The sequence below is a fragment of the Neopsephotus bourkii genome, unplaced genomic scaffold (assembly GCF_033783945.1).
Source record: "Neopsephotus bourkii isolate Nb327-2 ecotype Australia unplaced genomic scaffold, CSIRO-AGI_Nbou_v1 NB_333, whole genome shotgun sequence".
Lineage (NCBI taxonomy): Eukaryota > Metazoa > Chordata > Aves > Psittaciformes > Psittacidae > Neopsephotus > Neopsephotus bourkii.
The window spans coordinates 1,263,919-1,286,201 of record NW_026900839.1 but is presented as its reverse complement, the minus strand read 5'-3'; the positions used below and the strand labels follow the sequence as shown (position 1 = coordinate 1,286,201).

The window sequence follows — 22,283 nt, the reverse complement described above, 5'->3', positions numbered from 1 at the left end:
CAAGCGCTATGGCACATAGTTTTTGCTATACATTTTGATAAGACTGTTGCTCAGGTGTAGCTCAAATGGTTAGTGACTTTCACATGATTAGTGCCCCTATAATCTGCAGGTAAAATAGGTCTTGCATGAGGTAAGGCAAAAAACCACCTTGGTTAACTCAGATCCCCCATTTAAACTGTTCAAATCAAAAGTGATTTTACCCAAACACAGTTAGAAAACACTTGAGCTGCTCTCCTCCAACGTATTAGTGGGAACAACATAGTCTAGAATGGTAAAGCAATAAACTACTCCTCTGGCACATAAATGCATCCTACTCCAACAACTGATCTCAGTTTTCTTATCTAATCCTCAGAAGAAAACAAGACGTCCCACAACAGTCCATTTGCACGATTAACCTCAGCTCTATTTACCTTGGTTGTGTCAAGGATCCCTGCAGCACCAAAGCAGCATGTGAAATGCACTGGGATCGGATGTTGCTCAGTAACTGGCTAACTGTTGGCTGGCTACACATCTGATAAAAATAAAGTTATTTTAATACAAACTAGACTTATTCAGAGACACAGCAGACAGGAAATATGATATATTTCTTTATTCATGCAATATGAATGTAATAGGGAAACTAAGAGTAGTGCTACTCCAGCTAAAAGCCTTTCAGATTCTATATATAAAGTGTGGGTTTTTTTTCCCCAAGAAGCAAGAGCTTAAAGCAGAATATAGAACACTGACAGGGAGCTGGCCTTGCAAAAGTATGTTTTACATGGAATAAACCCAGATAAAGTGCAGCAGATGAAAAGGGGAAGAACAGTTTCTAACCCAGTGCTTATTTTAGAGGTGGAAAACATACACGTAATTCAAATATGATGAATTAATAAGAGTCAAAAGGGACCTTATAAATTCTGTCAATCTATTCCTATAATAAAATCATCAAAAAAGAACTACCAATTTTCCCAGTAAAGTGGAGTAAGAGGAGTGTCTGTGACAGCACTGATATAACTTCACTCATCTGAAATATACCTTTGGTGCTTTTCTCTCCTCTATTCCAACTCTGTCAAAACACTCAATGAGGTAGTTCAGCATCTCTGTCTCCTTACAATTTTCAATGGTGAAGTGGTCACTGCAGGAATCGGAAACACTTGAGCTGCCAGAGCCTCCAATGCTTCAAAACACACAAAAAGAAGAAACAAAGTGTTAGGTACACTTGTGCACAATCAAGTAATTCATAAGCTCTTGCCTTGCTCTGTCAACTTTCTGCGGATTCCATCCTATCACACACAGCTCAATAATTAAGATAATATCTGTGATCTATAAGGAGCTCTCCATTGAACAGCTTGTCCAACTCTGGAAGTTCAGCTCTACTGTAACGTGACTGAAGAATCAATTATCTAGTAAATGATTATGTATCTGAGAGACAGCAATAAGGTGCATGATGGGAATCCATAAATCTTATTCTCACGTGGCAACACCAATAATGAACAGCCTTTAATTTGTACCCAACGTCAAAACTGTTGGGAGGCTCAGGACATCACAACACTTCCATGCCATGATGCAACCTTTGCATCATGTCTGTGTATAGCATTCAAAATGGGAGACAGAGACCTCACAAGCTCTGTCAACACCAGCAACTCATGGAAGGCAAGATCCTCCCACTGCAGACAAGAGACCTTAGACAACAGATAGGGCTACAATCACTTTTTATATTCTAAGGAAGGAGAACAAACAAAGCAGGAGGAGATACATCAAAGCAACTGTTCCTTTTAGAACTCCTACGTTAAAGATCATTTGATTTCAACTCAGTTCAATTCCCTCACAGTAAAAGATACCATTTCTTTAAATAGCACGGCCTTAGGTATAGGGGAAAGAAAACACTGATACTGTAAACACAAAAACTATACCCCAAAACCATGCTTGAGCCCAGAGAGAAATCAAATACAAGAGTGAGAACACACCCTGTGACTCTCCATCTCAGACTTGTTATCTCAACAGAATTCTGCTCTACAGAACAGCTTGGCAAAGCTAATTAAAACCAAAAGCCTCATCTTACAGAAGGGAATTAAGACAAGATATATCCACTTATGTAAATGGAATTAAGAAAAAAAGCAATTATGTGCATGCTCTATGGCTATTCCTCAAAGAACTGGCTGTATACAGGCAGGGTGGGTGGAAATGAAGAGCTGATTTATAAGCCCCAGATCTCAAACTGGAGAATTAGAGTATTTGTTTCCTTTAATGCAGCTTTTGTAAAAGCACATTTAAAGCTACAAACTGCCGGACCTGGAATTTCCTTTAAACTGTAAAATCATTGCATTCTAATAATCAAGCTGTACAAAACTATTGTGCAAGATTTAGAGTCCAACCAGTAAATCAGGGAAAGGTTATTGCTGCTAAGCAGCTGGTAGCTCAGCATGTTAAGGAACAGACCTTCTAATAGCAGCCATCTCTTTTTGCAGAGAGAGAATTTGTTTTCAGTTATTCAATTAAACCTAATCCATGTAAACCATGCTCTGTTAAAATAGTACTCAGTAACCACAAAGTCATTTCTTTGCTGTAGCCTCCCATTTAAACCTCTTCACTTCTTACATTCAGGTTAAAAATGACCCTTTTAAGAACACAGATTCTGTTTAAAACCCCTACTACTTCTATAGTTATTCATTCTGTTAATGATTTCACTGCAGCAGTAACTGAAATTATTCTAATGCAAAGCTCACGCATCCTTTGTACACATATTGAATGCCTTGGTATTTCCAGAATACAAGTTGTTGCATAATTGTACAGTCACTGTGTTTGTAATTTAACTAACATTTTACTGCTGTCTGCAGGATGCCAGGATATAATATGCAAACTAAGACTCCAGAAGCATCAGGAATCCTTCCCAAAGGCTTTACAACTCAATCCAACATTTGGATTAAATTGCCAACAGGATAAAACAGTGGGGAAGAATTATCCTATATTCCACAATTGCAAAACCCCCTAACTTGGTAACTTGATAACCTGTGTTATCGAGTCCACTGTCTTGAAATTAGACTGGAAAAAAGGAGATGCTGTTGGGAAGTCTTCTAGTTAACAGCCTGACCTGAGCAGTAGTGAGCTTTATTCCTTTCTCCAACTTGTGCTGATACAAAAGAATGGGGCATTTTACTTCTGTATCAGCCAAGACACTGCAGCATTACTCTGCAATACAATGTAAGACAAGAGAAGCTCCTACTCTGCATTTACATTTCCAAAAGCTGTTTTATTTCTTGGCATACCCAGCATTCTGCAGGTTTTTGTACAGCTATCTGGCTATTCAAAACAGAACTCACTAATATCATTTCTCATTTTGGTTGTGTATATTGTCATGCCACACAAATTAAAGGGCTTTGCTATGTAAGTCTGTTCAACAGTGACATATACCACTCTTGCTGCTCCGTTCTTGGGTTGTTCCAACTGTATCAGCTTCTACTCCTATGTCAAAGCATCCATTTAAACTTTCAGGTGTATTTTCTTTACAGGCCAGAGGAGTGACCCTCAGCTGTCAAGCAGCAATGAGGCCTCAATGAAATCCCACCATTTGCATCAGCTGGCTGTTTGCCACTGTGTCTTTTCCTACATGTGTACCTTTGTCCTCATTTTCCAGTTTTTCATAGGAAAACATATGCATGATGTACCACTGGTTTTAAAATTACAACCATGGGTGAATAATATTCCTTCTACTCATACAGTCAATGAGGAGTTCCACTCAAGCATCATTTCAGAAACTATGCTCATTAAACCTAAAAGGCAGTATGAGTAACATTGCCGTCATCTTAGTCATCTCTTCAAAAAGAGCTGACTCACTAGCACTCATTATACATGTTTATACACCATCCTAAAAACCCATCCAAGTCACATCCTTGGCTTTAGTCATTTCCCAGGTAACTTTAAAGACCACTTGACCCTATGCGGGCTTGTTAGTTCCTAACCAACCAAACATGCAGGTTACATTCTCTTTCTCCAATACCTGGACCCAAACTGGATACAAGAAAAATCATCATCTTCATTTTCTTCATCACTACTGTCCTCAGACACATCAGAAACGGCAAGAAGGAGGAGGGAGAAAGGGTTGTCGTATATACTACCATGACAGAAATGGAAAAGGCCATCAGATTTTTTTAAGCCAGAAGTAAATGGCAGCTCTTCATAAGTCTGCCAAAAATAATCTTCTCTAAACATGCAAACACTGGATAACTTCCTGTTAGTAAAACCAAGACTACACTAACATGCTCTATTGCACTACTACAAGTTATCCACATATCAAACCATCACACGATCACAAACCAAAAACTTCAGCAGAGTTTTTGGGACCTGATAAAAATTAGCTCTTAAGTGGGAATGTTTAGACACAACCAAACACACAGTATTACAGTTCCAAGCTACTGATCTTTACAGCAGTGGTCTCAAATCCTTGCGTGCTCATCTCTCCCTCCTGCAGGGACTGGGGATTCCAGGGCCAGGCAACAGAGAAAATGCAGGAGTACTTGGCCTGACATACTGAAATAGGCTAATCTGTAATTTAAATCTATGCACCAGGGAATCAAATCCAACACATTCCAGCAAGTAACAGCTTTCAACAAATTAACTAAAGCCCTACTGAGAAAACTGATTTCAAATCAGGAGGTCTCTTTGGTTTACCATCCAGCAGGAGCAACTGAACAGAAAGCCGGGAGTTTAACTGGAATGGATGCAAGAAAAGTAGGAAACTAAAACAATATTGGTACCTTTAAAGCAATTACATTACACCTCAAACACTCAAAGAAGCAGGTTTAACACACTGGCAAAGATGGCTTGTTAGCAAGTCAATGTATTAGCACAATCCAAAGCACTGAAATCAACTCGGGATAAGTAGGGTGAGCTCAGCACAAACATTAAGTTCTTCCAAACTGCATGATTATGACACACCCTGCACAGCACACATTAAACACACTCTTTTGTGCTTGTGAAATACCTAGAAGGAATCCTGTTCAGTAAAGAAGAACGCCTGCGCAAGGTACTGGGTGAAGCAGTAAACAAAGGTGGACCCATTGTTGTGGGTCTCTGTCTGGATGGGGTGACTGGCATGGCTGGAGGGCTAGCAGCCATGGCTGGAGGACCTGGTGAGCTAGATGGGATGGAAATACTCGAGGAACGTGGGATGGAAGAAGCTGAAAAGCCACCAGGATGGGTAACAGTGTAGGGCCGGTACCTCGGAGAAGAAGGCTGCATCCAAGAAGGGCTTGTTGCTGTGAGGTGAGAGCTGACAGTAATGGAAGGCACAGATGTAGTGGCAACTGAACTGGCTGGTGGGGTAAGAGATGAACCAGTCATTGGTACATAGCTTGTGAAATTGGTAGTAGGAGCTGGACTAGTCCCATAGAGACTAAACCAGTTACAAGGGAAGAAGAAAAAAACAAAAAGCAATGATTTAGGATATGCAGAAAAAGGGTGAAAAAGATAAAATGAGCAAGAGAAACCCTTGCCCTTGTGATGACTCTTCAGCTGTAATTCTGCAGCTGACACACATTATTCCTTTTTGTTAATGGTGAAAACTAAGCCACAATCTACACATTTTTAAGTTAAAAGTCACAGCCTCCACTGATACAGGTCAGGGATACTCCTCAGAAGGAACCAGCTACATGGCTCTAACCTATCAAATACGCTTCTAGCCATGGCAACGTAATCAAAAACAGTGAAGTGCTGGGACATTGACATGAAAAGTGTGATGAACTTTAAAAATCTGTTCTATTTACTGTTCTCAGGACACTTCTATGCCCCTCTCTTTCTTCCAGTCTAACAATCAATATTCAAGTGAAATCTGTATTCAGTTATAATCAGAAGTCACCTGGACAATGAACTGGAACCAAAGGAGCCCACATTACAGAACATGGGGCTGCTTCCTGGGTTAGAACCCATGTTTAGAATCAGGCTTCTGTCAGGAGAGCGGGCAGCTGCAGCGATGGGTTGGGAAGTAGCTGTCAGGCTGGCAAATGGGTTTTCATCCCTCGACTGTGTGGACATCATCAGCACTTCCATCAGAATCTGCCCGATCAAGTCCTTAAAGTCTGAAAACACTGTTGAGAATAAGAGAGTTGGCATCAACCACTACTTTATATTAACTAGGTTCTGGAATTACAGCTCCACAAAAACATAACTCTTATGGAAAGCACAACAGATCACAGATGACCTGATGCTGTTACTGTTGATTATTAAAGTTGGCTTGTCTGTCCCTCTCAGACTTCCCCACCCTGCTGTTGAATTGGGAAAGTTATGTCATAAAGAAAAACACACGCACACCCCCCATATGCTCACACATAAAATAACAATTTGGAATTTGGTCACCTTAGTGCTGATAGAAAAAAAATACAATTTGATATAGAAAACAGTCAGGAATACTTAGCTTAGCAAATTAACTGCTAAAAGTTAATTACAATGCAGGACAAGCCATTCATTCACTAAAAGGTTTCTGGGGGAAAAAATGAATCCAGCAACACTGCAACATCAGGACACCAGTTTAACAAGAGAAAACCTAACCAACGAGAGCATAGCAACGGACTAACACAGGAGCTATGTCCAATTGGTCCCATGTTCCTTTTATGGGGAGGGAATCCATTTCCTGCTACATCTGCTGCTAAATCAAGCAAAGACCACAAGGAGGTGGCTTTGGCGTTGAAGCCAAGGGAGAAAAAGCTCAGAATAAAGAACAGAGAACACAGCACTCAACTGAAACAACCCTAACAATGAGAGCGGTTCAGATACCCACCTTCCTTCGGGTTCTGCTTAAACTGGGCAGAGAGGGAATTGAGGAAGATAACATCTCTGTCTCGGTCCTTCCAAGAGACTCTGAAGATCTTACAGACCAGCTGTAAAGCTTGTTCCTCAGACACTTCAGACCCAGAGAGAGGTTCCTTGGTTGGGAGAGTAAAAAAAGACATCGGTTTGTTTGTAATTGCATTAATCAAGTCACAGGCAGCACAGGAAGGAATAAGCTTCTCCAAGTCCTTCCCCGCTTTCAAATCTTTGCCCAGATAAAGACATCTTCCACTTGAATGAAGTCAGGACAGGAGACTCAAGAGTTTGCCTCCTTCCCCTTTCTTCCAAGAAAAGGAAGGTCATGTAAATCGTGCTCAGAATGAAAAACTAGTTTCTCTAAAGAGAATGGTACTATCTAGTGGCCAGCAGAGCTTCAATTGGAGTGCTCCTGCAATCCTAAGGCAGCTGAAAAAATGGTGGAATACAAAGAAATAAACCTCAAGGCATTATCCCTGCAATGTCATGAGGGGTAGCACTTAAAACATGTCCAAAGCATACATAACAAACCAGCAACATGTGCCCTCCCTCCACTCTTCTACCAACACTGTAAAAGCAACATAACACACAAAGCAATTCAGCTACACAGGATTTAAAGACTGAAAAGTTTTAGTTTGGAGGCCATTTTTCTGCAGGAGTTGTAGATATTTACTAGCCCAACACAAAACTGATGATCTTTGAGTAAAAGATGCACACGTTGTACTGTTGTGTATCATACCGGAGACAGCAGTATTCTTTTCTTCTAGAAACAAACAAGTCCCTGAGGAAGAGCAAAATGCAGACTGAAAAAAACAAGGTTGCCACTCAGAAACTCCCTTTTTCCCCTTTCAATCTGAGACTTTGTAATGGTCACCAGGTAAGCCTTGATTTATCTGAGATTTCCAGTTACTACCAGCACTGGACCCTTTTCAAAAGCTTTCCCTCAAACTACTTAATACACCATAAATTGTGGCACATTAATTCATTTTTATTGGCTTAATTGTTCCATTGGTATTTTACTGGTTTCAAGTACTTCTCCTGCCTGTTTCTGCAAAGAAGACTTGATTATTGACATCATTTCCAATGCTGATAACCAGACAAGGTTTTCTGCTCATAAATAAGGACTACGCCATCTCCTATCCGCTTAACTTTCTGGTATCTCCAAATGAGTAAGAGGAATTGCATTAAGTTTGTAAAGCTCTATTTTATTTTCCACTGCTCCCCCTGCTTCAAGACTGCCCTTGATTTCCAGCTATTTATTTCACAGTAGCACAAGGCAAGCTCTCCAACTGCCCAATTTGCAGCTAGGAATTGACTGGAAAGGATTCTGCAGCAGCGTTATTGCTACATGGCTTTAAGCCAGGCTTTCACCAACTGACCTTATTACTGACAGTGCAGGAATAAAGACAGACATCTAATGAGCACTGCAAGAACTGTTGTAGAAACTTCTCTCCACTACAGTGATGTCCCATTTATTTATGGCTTCATTTCATATGGACCTTAAAATCAAATGACAGCGAGGACAATTTTAGTGAACTTGAGTTTTGTACTTGCTTTCTTTTTCTACTTTGAGGGGGCCTACCACTTGTCTAAACCTTAACAGGTCATTTTGTTGTAGGATATATAACAAATACATTTTCCTCAGAGTTTTCAACTATCATTCATAAACCAGTTTGAGACAAAAATGAAGCTTTGATATAGAAAGTTTTGACTTTTTCTTCCTTCCCACAAATTTTAATGAAGAAATTCTTCACAGATGACATCGGAGGGCTAGTTCCATCCTCTCGAAAGCACATATTCAATATATAGAGGTAAGTGAACTCCCTGCAAGCCAAAACTCTGCATCACATCTCCATCCAACCAACATAAACCAGACTAACCTTATCCGTCAGGCTCCTTTTCTCTCTGCGATCATTCTCATCCACCTCCATGTTTTCAATTCCTGAATCCACATCTACCTGGGACATACTGTAAGTGGAAATAAGAGAAGCCCATTAACTCACAGAAAGCCACAGACAGTCCTCTGTAAGATGCTGACTGAAGGAGTGTCACCTTAAGTAGAAGTGCCAAAGAAAAACCCATGCAACAGGAACATCCATACGCACTAGTAGCAATTAAAATCACTAGCTGATAAATGCTTCTCATATTACATTTATTTTGAGCTCAAGAAGCACATTTCTAAAGCTGGCAATACAAACTACACAGCTATGAAATCCCATAACCTTTTCTTTTTTACATGGAATAGCTGAATTATCCCCATCAGACATGCTCATCACTCACTGTTTAAGATAATGCTTTGACTTTCACCACTTTAGGTCAGGAATTCCCATTAAAATCAGACTAGAGAAAGCATTACAGTGGTCTAAACAGCGTGTCATTTTTAAGCATTAAACTCTATAGCATTAACACAGCTGGAAGTGAGAAATGGCAGAACATTTTCCTGTGTAAGTGGTGTTGATGATGAGCATTGCATAGTTATTTTCTGGCTTAGACAAGCTGCATTTTTTACCTTTTCTCACAGGAGACACTATCAATATCCATGCTCTGAGACCGAGAGAGAGACTGAGATTGTGTTTCAAGGCTGTTAGATGGAGAACTGCTGAGGGAACTCACTCCTTCGCTGCTCTGGCTTCGGTGGGCTACTCCTAGAGAAAAGGCACCACCAAGATTACTACTAGGGAGAAGAGAAGGTACTACACAGTTATCTGGATGGAACAGGAGAGGAAATACTGTTTCTCCATCCAGCTCTTAAGCATTTAGTAATGCATTAGGAATTAAATGTTAATAATATTCACATTTGACTACAGATAACCACATTTTCTACCTCCACTTGCTGCAGCAATATACATATGCTTATCTGCATTACAACACAGAGAGGAAAACTAAATTTGCATCTATTAAGTGCTCAGAGATTCACTCCCATACAAAATACAAGCACCAGCAATCCGATTGCTTGCCAGATTGCTCTGTATACTACCTTAAAATCTTGTGAAAGCCCACCTAAAGTCTGTCCTATCAGAACAGGACTTCACTCTGGGTCACTACAATGGACTTAACTTGGGTCAGGAGACAGGACATAACTAATCTGAGTTCTGATAGCCTTCCCACAAAACCTAGGAAATTATTGGTACCTTTTCTTCTCCACAAGAAGGAAATAGGCATCCAAGAGGTCCTAACAACATCCTAATAGGCATCCAAGAGGTCTTAACATTCCAGTGGTGGAACACCAGCAAACTGGGAGCAATATGATGGCTTGGTACAAGGCTGATGAACATCAGGGTATGAATAGGATTCACTTTACAATTAAGACTTCTTCAGGGAAGTGTTAGATACTAGCACGGTAGGAGGAAAGTTACATCCATAATTTCAAATAAGGCAGAAAAAGCCTTTCCTTCAATAACAACACAAACTGAATGACTTCTACAAACATCTAAATGACAGGGCTATTAAGTGTAGTCCATTCCTAAAAACTGTGCCTAGTGACACTGTTGGAAGTCATGATTTATAGTAAAGTAGCATTAACTGCAAGCTGCAACTGTACATTATCAATAGCAGGTATTTGCATGTTAGTAAGCAAACTCCTTGAAGGAGGAGAAGAAAAGGTACTATTCATCTGTCTGTTTAAAGAGAAAGCAGCAGTGCCTCTCACTCCTTTGGGTTCTTTCACCTGCAGCTTACAAGACATTCCCCAAACAGTATTAGGTTTCAGGTGAGCAGTGCAAAACCAGCTTGACAACCTATTTTTAAACTCCAGTAGTGTTACTACTGAAACGTGCAAGCTTCGCTCACATTTACAGCAGCAACACATTCTGAGGTACAGTGGGGGTAGCAAACCAGCGCAAGTCACGACTGTGCTCTTTGACACAAGCTGTTTGTTTTCAAACACCCTTCCCAAAGCTTCTCATGGTTTTGAGACAATTCGTTTTACAGGAACAAAACTGAAGAAAGCAGAAAGATCCCATTTAGAAGACAGCTTGTTGAAGAACAGCTAGATGTTCAGCATGGGAGGTAGGAAAAGTTGCTTCATTCTACTGCTTTCCAGCTCCTGTTTTACTTCCCTGGGTATAGAACAATTTAACGCCGTAAATTAGGCTGGAAATCAGTCAGGACTCAGAAAACGCTCAGATCTTCAAATCAGAAGTGGAAAAGATGTGTGAAGTAAAATTAATTTGCATTGGTATCCAGAAAGTAATTTACCAAGCAGATTGTCCAACTTATATATATAGAAATATATATAGTTATATTTATAACTAAAGACATATAAAAGCACTCTAATGTATAACAGGACAACACAGAATGCATATGCAAGTTGCACATTTCACAAAGTACTTGCTAAACCTAAGCTTTACTCAGTTTTGTTCAAAGCTTCTGTGCTTTGGTCAGTACCTTCAGGGCTGTAGCTGGTTGTTATTCATTAACAACATTCAGACAACATTCCTGAGCCCATTAGGTTTTCAGTATGAGAAGAAGAACAGAGATAGGAACCAAGATCCTCCAAGAAGTTAGATTTCACTTCAACACCTATCTGCCAGTATTAAATGTCTGCATAAGATTTCACCCATGAATGAGGAAAATATCAAGAAAAACTCTTATTTCAGTTCTAAATAGCTATTTCCTCCAGTCCTGGAACTTTTGTGATACCTATTACAGCTTTGACACTGACAGTGCATGCACGAGACACAAGCCCAAAGCCAAGGACAGTTTCCCCACAAAACAAAAGGATATAAATATCAAGTATGGTGTCTGAACTGAACAAAGCTGCTCAGTCAGGTTGAATAGGAGAACCTTTCCAAAGCAGAACTTCAATGATACAGCTAAAGATAACACCCAGCAGATATATGCTGTCCATGGCAAGGGAAGGCTAACTTCAGAAGGGCATTCCAGCATGCTGCTGATTTCAGATATGCCAGTTACAGCCTTGTCTTCCTTCAGTACATCAGTTGGAAAGGGATGGTCTACCTTGAGGCCTCCCTCTTTCCTCAGTCTTCCCAAAGGAAAAGCTACCAATTGGAGTGGATAAAGAGATCAGAGCAAATAGGGCTTACAAGGGTGAAGAACTGCACTGCTCTACATTTTACTCCCCTTGCCAGGAAAACGTACTTCAACAGTCATACTGCAGCACTCACCAACAGGCTTCTTGAAACAAACTGTTCTACCTACCACCTTTTCACCACATTTACTTCACTGGCTCAGCTATACAATACAGTTCCATTTTCCTTAAATAAAGACAACACCAGAGACGTGCAAAACTTATGAAGACCACATGCCCTCTATGTGTGGCTGTCCTTGCTACACTGGTTTTAGGCTCTCCAAAGTATTTTCCAGATGCATACAAAATAATGATCATATTTTCCATGAAATCGATGTGGAAGTGGGATCCCACCATGACATGCAGCTTCTTACAAAAATAGATGCTTACAAGGACACTATTCTGCTGTGGCTGCTCTCTGTATGCCCAAATGAATTAAAACCCTCTGCAATCACTTTAGTCTACTGCTCAAAGGAACTCCTGCAAACCACACAGCATTGGCTGAGTCTTCATTTATGCTAAACAAGTACAGCAGATGATGAGTTATGAACTCTTATTTTCCTGGTCTATTCCACAATTTAACCATATCTCTTACCCTGGTGTCAGAGACATGCATTATCCAGTTGCTGCAATGAACAGCACTGTAGGAAGCAAACACTACCCTGACTAGGTAACTTCTGTCTCTTGTCTAACAATCTGGTCTGTATAGTACAGTGCAGAAACATGTATTCTTAAACCAGAAGTCTCTGAGGTCTTGGCTATTTGACCACTTCAAACCATGATAAACCTGTCTGCAAATGCACACACATTTGTACCTTCAGGTAGATGTTTCCACACCTCCTGCTCTGTTGGCATTAGCAGTCATAGAGTTGTGCAGGAAGATGGATCACGACCTCATGTAGTTGAAAACTATTTATTTCCCTTGGGTTAGTTTTCACCTGGATTAAGCCCATGATCCACCTCACCACAGAGCTGCTATGGACAGCAGAGGGAGAGAGTGAGAAGCACTCCTTTTGGCAACAGTCAGACCTAAAGTGGATTAAAATAGTCATGAGGCTGAGTGAACACAGTAAGTGAACTCTGCACTGCTCTTAAAAAGTCACCTTTGCTTCTGGGTTGCTGTCTATAATCATGGGGACAATACGCAGTGTTGAATTCCACCTGCAATGAGCTTCTCTCAGGAAATGCTTTTGATAGCTTTTCTCTCTCCTGCTTTGGATACAAGTCAACAAAATCAGCAGGAAGGAGTCATTTCTAGGCATTTCAGAACAGCGCTGTAATTAAATTACAGGATTTAGGCTTCTACATTACTGTACTTGTCAAAGGAAAGAAACCCACATTTTCAGAAAGGAAACAGGTAAATAGATGAAGAATTCTGCATGTTTATCAAGGACCATTAGGAAAAATACCATTTCTATCAAATTACTGGAAATGCCATTGAAAACCTGTTCAAAACAATTATGACACTTGTTTAGAGATGGTTTTGTGAACCTCTTCACATAGTAACATAACATGCAAAACAGTGTAAGCTTCCAGATAAAGATCACAATACTGGAAATAATGTCAATTTGGTTTGATTTCCAAGACAAATTTTGAAATCAAAATTCAGGGAGTATTTTTGGTGTTTTTTAGGTCAAAAGTAGTATTATGTGCAAGAATATCGTCTTTACCTCGCTAAAGTGCAACCTTCTGCTTTCTGCCTTTGCCTGATTTTAACAGATCAGGTATTATCTTCTGAAATAAATACCCCCTGTAAATATCCTACTTGTGTTCGATCCAGTAAAGAGTGGAATTGGCAAAGCAATACAAAGGAGAAAGCAAATACCTTTATTCTTACACTGACAATGCACAGTCAGTGCCTACTATTTTTAACTGTGCCGAACATTAGTAATTAAAGATCAAAAATGAACTTGGGACTGATTGCTAAAGCATACATAGAAACCGATCAATAAAAACTGTGTTGCAAGACTGAGAAGGGTTTTTCCCCTGTCTCCTTGACAGTTTGGTTTTCTCTTCTGTGATAATCCATAATATTAAACTGTATTACAATCTACTTTTGTAACCCATATATTAAATGCCATCAGTTTACTTATACCTGGCAAACAATTGTATCTAAGCATTTATTAGTTGGAAAATGAAACCCGAAGTACCTTCATTCACCATTTTGGAATGTTTCTTTCTGAACATTATTTTTAGCAAAGCAGAAACAACATAAACAGTAGTGCTTGTGTTCTACACATCAGGAGATGCCTAACAACTTTCATTAGACAGACAACAGTAATAATTGTCACCAACACGCCACCCTACCTGATGCCCCAATTGGAGAGGTAGCTGGGGTCATGCTATGGACATTCAGGCCTAGGCTATGGGATGGTCCTGGGCCTGGTGCTACTACAGGAGCTCCAGGCGGGGTCTCTCTCTGCGGTGATGTAAGTGGTGTAGTAGGTTGGGAAGATGGTCCCCCGGCCAGCCGAGCCAGGCGCCGCCGACGGATCTGCACAAGGCAAGTGAAATGACAACAAGTAAGTTTGATTGTACGTATGCACATGCACCCCAAGGTTGCCCTTTGGCCCTTCTACATGGTGGGGAATTTACTCCTGTGAAGCTGCAACTATAGAAGCTTTCCTTGATAACCTGCTGAACTCAGGTGACTCAGACTGCTGTTTCTCTGTGTGACAATACTACAACACCCTTCATGTTTAGGTTTTAAGTATGTGTTTGCTGCCTTGGAAAACCACGTGCACTGGAGAACACTGTGTTTGTCCCTCGAAGGGTTGTGTAAGACAAGTGTAATATTTACTGCTCAGCAACTTCCAACCCTGTAACACTCCTCCCCATTTATTTTGGCATTAATTCGATAAAAGGGACGATCTGAACGTGACCTTTGCCTTAATTTCACACCACATGATACTAGTCACCCGTGCTAGTCATCTGCTGGACAGAGGCATCTTGAGAAGACAGACAGTAAACAACATCCTTTCATCATCTAGAGACATTTCAGCACACAATTTGAAACAACAGGGTTTTTATATTACTGGTAAGACAGCGAAGCATCTGCCTTTGACTGCATAACACTAATATCATACATGAGAAATACACTAAAGAAAACTTATAAACTCATCATTTTAAGTTCTTCAGTTGAAACTGGAAGCACAAATGAAAAACAGAAATCATTTATCATCAGGCTGCCTGAGAAGATCTGTTCCTAAAGCTTACATCTTCAGCTCAAAATAGGCCCAGCACAAAATACAAGTAGCATGCTTGAGGGTGTCCACTCCCTGCAAAAATAAGCAATCCATGTAATTCCCTCTTTGTATTAAGATACTCAAGCATCGTTTGCAATGCATCAGTTTCCATTGCTGCTCATAATCCTAAAGAACTGCCAAGCAAGGGAAAGAGCGAACAAAAGACTTGTGTCAAGTCAACGTCTGCACTACTGCGCTGCAGTCATTCAATGGCCGGTGAAACCTACTCCAACAGGAAGAAGACCAGACCAAATGAAATGAGACTTCAAGAACAGCGGGGAAAACGCTGTCTGGAACCACATCTCCCTCCATGACAGGCGTCACCACAGGAAGAAAACAAATTCTTCTTGTGTGTGTGTGTGTTCTTAAGATAAAAAGAATAGAATGGCTTAATCACTCCTCCTTGTCAAGCAAAATAGGGGCACTCATTGCATAGATAAATAGTTCAGCTTTACTGTAAGCAGAAGTTGTATTTACATATTAGGGGCTCTAAGATGCTTTTTGAATACTTTCATTTTTCTCCACTTGTATCTCACGTCTTATGTTTTCAGTTGTTTATCTGAAAACATGACAGAACCACCTCACCCCTCAGAGGCATACCCGAGAACGCCGTGGCAGCTACACGTTCCCATATCCGCTTTCCCTACTGGTGAACCCAAATGAAGTGTTCCTAGCTTACCAAGCTGTACCAAAATTATTATCAATAAAACCATCCAGTTAAAATGTACATTTGAATTAGGGGGATTGAATGGAAGTTTCAGAAGCTGTTTCCTTACCATTCAACTGCTCTGTGACCATGTTTTTCAGATAAAGGAATGCAGGGAGGAACAGAGGATAAAAAATACAAACACACATACAAACAGCCCGTATATGCAGCAGTGTCTGAGGGACAAAGATGCAGATTAATTATGTAAAAGGCAAGGAAAATAAAGGTAATGTGAAACTTTTCCACGTCTGTTCATATTCATTCTTGTTAGCTAGCTCCAAATCTGATATCGTGAGAGGAAAAATGCATAGATAATCAATATATTTATCAAATACAGTCAAACATCGCTTACTCAAACAAGGTCATGTCCCTCAGAAGGTATGACTTGCACAAAACCTCTCTTCATCATCTCCCAGTTTCAAGTAGATAATGGAGGCTCCTTGTGCCACTCAGCGTTCCACCTACAGTGCTAGGCAAGATCAATCTCCAATTACACCAAAACTACCACTGTTCAAATGGGAGGGCACCAAGATAAACTTTCTGCTTTTGCTTGTCACTTAATCCCCCAAGCACCCATCTTTCTTAGGGACCAGTCCCTAGAGTGAAACCTGCCCTGAAATTTCTGGAAAGGGCACGGAACAAAGAAATCTGCACACAGCTGCCTTTAGGTAAGACATTACGATTAAAACTAACACAGGGTTTTTCCCTGCCCCTTTAAGGATGATAGGCAAATTATACTTGTCTTCCTTACTGCTGAACAAATTAACCTTAAAATATAAATAAACTCTGAATCCTTTTTCCACTGAAAGAGACAGCTTTCACAACAGAGGGTACATTTAGCAATTGCTAAAAGACCAGATTTGATTCTTGGATACCCCGAGATATCATATTCTTCTAGGTTTACATAAAATTGTCATAGAAATCTGGAATTTGATCTCAAGATTAGAAAGTTCTAAGTAAGAGAAGGAAAAAGGGAGAAACAAAGATATTATGCTTAAAAGACAAAGGTGCGAGATGAAAGAAAAGTTTGGGAATACACTATAAAACTGGCAGACACATTCTATCCAGGTAACCCCCTCATGCCTTCAGATTTAAACAGCACTGAAAGGGGACTCAGACCATGTAGCTTGTTTGCACAATACTAGGCACAAATGAGGCCCCAGACTGTTGCCTTCACATAACACGAATAATATGAGTTGGAAGCAACCTGTCCTCATTTCAAACTGACTCTCCAAATGACCATGAAGAAACACATAACTGGGGGGTTTGAAATATTTTCTTAGGAAAGGTTAGGATACCTCAATAATACCTAACCCCTGATTTCAGCAATAAGTACCTGCAGTGGTGACATGACAAAGCTTTTATGTATTGTTTATTACCCAACAGCAACAAGTGATTTCCTACTAATTATTACATAGGCTACAGAACAATGCCCATCTTCCCTACACAGCACAACTCCATAATATAGAGCTTAAAAGATGCATTAAAAAAACTGGTTCAATGGAAGAGGTTTTGTTTAGTACAACTATTGCTGGACACATCTGGCCTATGTCTTTGCATAGTAGTTTTCAGATCTATGTTTTTGATCTTACTGGACTTCTTCAAAGCTGTTACTGGACACACTACAACAAGCAGTGTAAAAACAACACCCTATTAAAGACAGTTAACTGATAACTTAATTTTGCATCAGACCAATAATGGCGCAACCAGGAAGACTGATCCCTCAGGCTCATGTGTGCTCATCTGCTTTACTGGCAACTATTTAGTGAAACTAAGGACATTTTTTATCCTACCATAATCATTGAAGAGTTCCAAATCTATACAATAAAGGGTAATTTGAATGGAGAGGCTTATTTTTCTTGTATTCATTAGAGCATGTTAAATTGGTTTAAGAAATGCTTCATTTTCTGGTGACACTGGTCACTCCCTATACTCAGAAACACTACGAAAAATCATGTAAGCGTTAGAAGATCGCACATTTACTTCATTATTTGGAACTTTATGCCACATTTGGCTTGATTCTGCCTTTTTCTATGCAGTCCCTCTTCTCATCTTGAGCTACCACTCATGCTCAAATTCACACACTAAACAGGAATTTTCTCCCCTCCTAAGGATTTTAGTGTGCTCTGTAGTGAATGCCACCTTCCAGTGCTTTAACACAGTAAATACTGTGAAAATTGAAGGTAAAATACATCCTATAATCCCAAAGCCATTATTGATTGTATGTCTCTCTTCTTTTTAAGTTACATCTGTTAATGTTATACTTAATTATACTGCATATAAGAAGATAATATAAACTAAAAGAGGCTTGTCACTGTTTTCCAATATGAGTGACTTGTCACCTTTGGGTACTGCGAGACTGGCAGTTTAAATCGGGTAGAAATCACATGCTTTAGAAGGCTATTTTTTCCATAGAGTCCAGCTCTGATCCAGCACCCATTGTACCAACAGTGAAGTGGAGATGTGGAGGAATATTAAAATAGATTTGGCTCTGACTTTTCAGTGATGGGTCCATTAACAATAAAAGGTGACAGCACGACTCTCTTTAAATGATGCAAGATGAAGTTTGTCTCTAGCAGTCACTTAAAAGACTTGCTCAGCTTTGGTCCTAGCTAAACTATACCAGGAAGAACTTGAGTCATACAATCACAGAATGGTTAGCACTGGAAAGGAACTTAAGATCTTTTGCCAGAAAAGGTAGATGAGGTCCCTACTGGGGAACACATTTTCTGCAGCCTCAGATCCATGATGCAGTGTTTTGGATGATGTCAGTAATTCACTGAAGCAGTGACACAACCCAGCTTACATAGGTTAAATGATTCTGAAATTAATCATAAAACACCTCACAATCAGATGCAGGTTAACAACCAGAACTGCATGTCAACAAAGCGTTCATGAAATACACCTGCAAAATTAGAGATCCCTTTTCACAGGAGGAGTTACAACAGCAGCATCCTGTTCCACTCTCCTCAATGGGAATTATACTCCTGAACGCTTCCACGGAGCATGAGGACCTTCATCAACTAAATAACATGAAATATTTCACCCTAATTTCTGCTGCAGTGTAATAGGACTGCTAAATTGTCATACACAATGTAATCAAACCCATCCTAACTTTTAAGGATACAAATCTGAGTGACAATAGCTGCAACCTTGCCCTATAATCCCACCATAAGATACAATATAGGACAAAAATCAGATCTTTGGATCCTCATTGAGTCTAAGTACAATGAGCCTGTGTTGCAGATGGTCCAGCATAATACATCTTATATGTATACAATACACTTTAACATGAAAATATGACTTTAAAGAGATAAATTTTCAAATTGTACATGATTTGGGCATTACATTGGGAGAGTGGGAAACTCCCTATATCCTTATCAGTACCATAAGAGAATTCATTTGAGAGTCCTCCAATACATGAGCAAAACATAAGACCTTAGTCTACATTAGTCTACATTTAAATAGGAAAACACCACCCTTGAAAAAGAAGAAACAAGGAACAGTTCACATCATTCCACAGCAGAATTCCTTGTCCATTACAATAGAACACATAGAACCAAAAGAAGCATCAGAAAACTGGCCAGCTTGTTTCAAACAACATCTTCAAGAAGAAATGATATTAAATATAAGACCACACACACATCCACTTGCTTCTCAGCAAGGACTCAGAGGAAGCAAGATTTTAAGTTATCCAGTATTAAAAAGTAGGGATTTTTTTTAAGTCGCACACAAAGAACACATAAAACGCTGAGTGTTGGCCACAGAAAGGAGACATCCTCCAGACAAAAGCCAGGTATAGCTGATGGGCGAAGGGAACAATTAACAAGGGGAGAAGCAATACAACCCCATCGACCAGCCGGGGGTCGCAGGTCAGGGAGCGCAGAGAAAGGGTGGACACGGGAAATACGGAGCACAGACAGCGGGCGATGGCAGACACCCCAGTAACACCCCTTCCTTCACACAGATTTAAACCTGGGGCCAGGAAAAGGGCCCAGGAACAGCCCACCGCCCTCATCCCCAGGGCCCGGCCGCCCCCTGAGGCCCCGGGCCCCTCAGACTCACCTCATCCGCACTCAGCTCCTCCATCGCCTTCCTCTTAATGGTGAACGGAGGGAGGGCGCTTTCCTCTGCCCCGCCGCTCCGAGGAAGCGCTCTCCTGTCGCCTCTGCACCTCCGGGTAGCCTCACAAGGGCATCTCCGGGGCAGCCGTGCCGCGCCTCACCCACCAACAGCCGGCTCCGACCCCACCGCCGCCCCCGGCCCGCTCCCCGCCTGCCCTCCGCGCCTCGGCTGCTGCCGCCGCGGCCTCAGGGGAGCCGCAGCCCCGCTGCCCCCGCCAGTCCGCACCCCCCGGGCTCAGCCTCAGCCCCCGCCCGCACCGCGGCCCCTGCCCCGCGCGGGGATTATTCATCAAAACAAGAGGGCAGCGACGGCCATCTTGGGGCGGGATCACGTGAGACTGCGCGGCGCCGCGGAGGGAGCCGGGCATGCCGGATCCCCGCGCTAGGTGCCCAGCCAATGGCAGCGCGGGGAGGCGGCGCGCGGGAGGGAGGGAGGGGCCGGGCGCCAGCTGCTCGTTCGTTGAGGGGGCGGGGGGCGTGGCCTGATGGCACCATGGCAACGGGCGCGAGGGCGGTGCTGAGGGGGGAAAAAGGGCGGGAAGGAGGCCGCAGGGAGGGGCGGTGGGAGCTGAGGTGGGGTTTGGGGTTGCGGTCGGCCCTTCTTAACGGGTCGGTACGTTCTCCGCTGCTTTAAGGCGTTGGAACGCGCCTGGGTGAGGAGCGATTGGGATAGTAGTTTTTTTTTGTCGAATTACTACAATCCGTGTAATGTGCACTCAAGCTTCCAGTGGGCCTCGGCCAAGTGTAGTCTGAACCTGAGGTATTTTCTGTCTTGTCTTCTGTAAAAACACAAGCTTTTCTGCGCCTGGTTCTTTCATTATACCACAGAGTTACGTTTTTGTGAGATATATTAATTTTTCCTTCTCTTTTCTCTCTCCTTTGAAATGAAACTGCTCTAGAGAATAAAATGAGGTCTGCGTTGGCTTTAATTGGATACTTGCTTCCAGTTCTGCTTGTCTGATCCATTATAATATGTGTCGACTGCTTTTGGTTTTCCATTATCTCTTTTGATTGTAGAATCTAGAAAGCAGCGTTTCTGTTCACCTCTATAAAGTACTTAAACATGCAGCTGGCATACCTTAAAATCAGAATATCCATGGTCAGCAGTGGTGACGGAAAAGATTCCCCATCAAAGCAATATTGTAAGATAATTGGAGCGAGGAGAGCCCTTCAAGTGCTCCTCTGGGGAGGTTTGTTCTTGTCCTTCAGTTCTATAGCTGAAGTGCGTACCTTGGCAAAGGCTAACTTAACGTCTTTTCTTTCCCCCCATGTCTAGAGCATGTGATTGCTCCCTTACTTGTTTTACCTGGCATTTGAACGTGTTTAATTTGTATTTGGTGAACGCATGTGAATTCGTTTGCATAGAAATGAAATCAGGGTAAGCAGTTTTGTAGCTGTAGGACCTTCTCTCATCCTCAAGATCCCCAAAGCATCCTCAAGCAAGCTCTGCATAGCATTGCCTGCTTTCAAATCAGTTTAATGCAGGAAGGAAAGTAGTATCACTGCTAATAATAACTTTTCTGGATTTCTAACTGTAAAGAGTTCCTAATAGCAGCCTTACTAATGAATTATTGCACTTCCAGTCACACAGGTTTCTAAGGCTTCATTTTTCTGATGTTTACTTGGAGTCTCTCTTTGTACTGAGTTCCTAAGGTCATCGTTGCCTTCCTGTATTGCTTTTCATGCGTGTCTTAAAAGCTGTGGGGTTTGAGGGGATTTGCAATATTTAACGCTTAAAATACTGCTGTTAGGAACCTCTACAACTTAAATAAGGACTCGATACGTTCCAGAGGTGCCATCTAGTGGGGTAGCCAAGTGTGCGTTACTGGTGCCGTGTATCGTTGATAGTGTGACACAGTAGGTCTGCTGCATGAATTTCTTATCTATATTAGAATAGCATGGGAACAGCAGTTTCATTTTCAGATAAATGAAAACTCCTCAGTTTCAGAAGGAAAGCACTGTTAGGACCTATAGAATAAACACCAGGCGTTTTATGCCTGGTTCCCCAAATTTCCCTAACTGTATAAAGAGTATTAGCTCTTTTCTCCGTGTTTTGGAAGCTAGATTACATTTACATAGGGCTCTAATAATCGGGGGGGGTGTTTGTCAGTCTAACCAAAAGGCCTGCATGCTTCATCAGACGTTGTCATCTGCCTCTGGTGGTAGCTTTAAGAATTTGGAATGACAAGGATTATCAGAAAGGTGGTACTACTTATATTTTTAAATGTCAGGAATTACTTCAGAGGTTTTTGTAATAGAAAGTAATTAAGCTAAGATTAAGCTAGATTTAATCAAACTCTCCTGATTAGAGATAAAATCCCTGCAGTGTTAGTGTTAGGAACAATATGCAGCAACTCATTTCACATGTAACTTTGATCTGATCGCTTACATGTGTTTACATG

At 41.2% G+C, this 22,283-nt stretch overlaps 1 protein-coding gene across 5 annotated transcripts in view; it reads right to left on the bottom strand.

The window, feature by feature from the left end:
- UBE4B (ubiquitination factor E4B) overlaps nucleotides 1–20,013 on the bottom strand; it is a 38,639-nt gene extending 18,626 nt beyond the window's left edge. For 2 of the 5 annotated variants that reach the window (XM_061347947.1, XM_061347943.1), the window contains exons 1-8: nucleotides 19,823–20,013; nucleotides 14,114–14,300; nucleotides 9,287–9,422; nucleotides 8,658–8,745; nucleotides 6,752–6,896; nucleotides 5,834–6,062; nucleotides 1,015–1,156; nucleotides 411–511 (exon numbers count right to left, since the gene is read on the bottom strand). In XM_061347947.1, the coding sequence (XP_061203931.1) occupies nucleotides 411–511; nucleotides 1,015–1,156; nucleotides 5,834–6,062; nucleotides 6,752–6,896; nucleotides 8,658–8,745; nucleotides 9,287–9,422; nucleotides 14,114–14,300; nucleotides 19,823–19,846 (1,052 nt within the window). In that variant the 5' untranslated portion in view covers nucleotides 19,847–20,013. Of the gene's footprint in view, nucleotides 1–410; nucleotides 512–1,014; nucleotides 1,157–3,976; nucleotides 4,091–4,960; nucleotides 5,372–5,833; nucleotides 6,063–6,751; nucleotides 6,897–8,657; nucleotides 8,746–9,286; nucleotides 9,423–14,113; nucleotides 14,301–19,822 lie in introns of all 5 variants that reach the window. The other 3 variants (XM_061347944.1, XM_061347946.1, XM_061347942.1) reach the window with 3 other exon arrangements.
- Nucleotides 20,014–22,283: the final 2,270 nt, after the last annotated feature.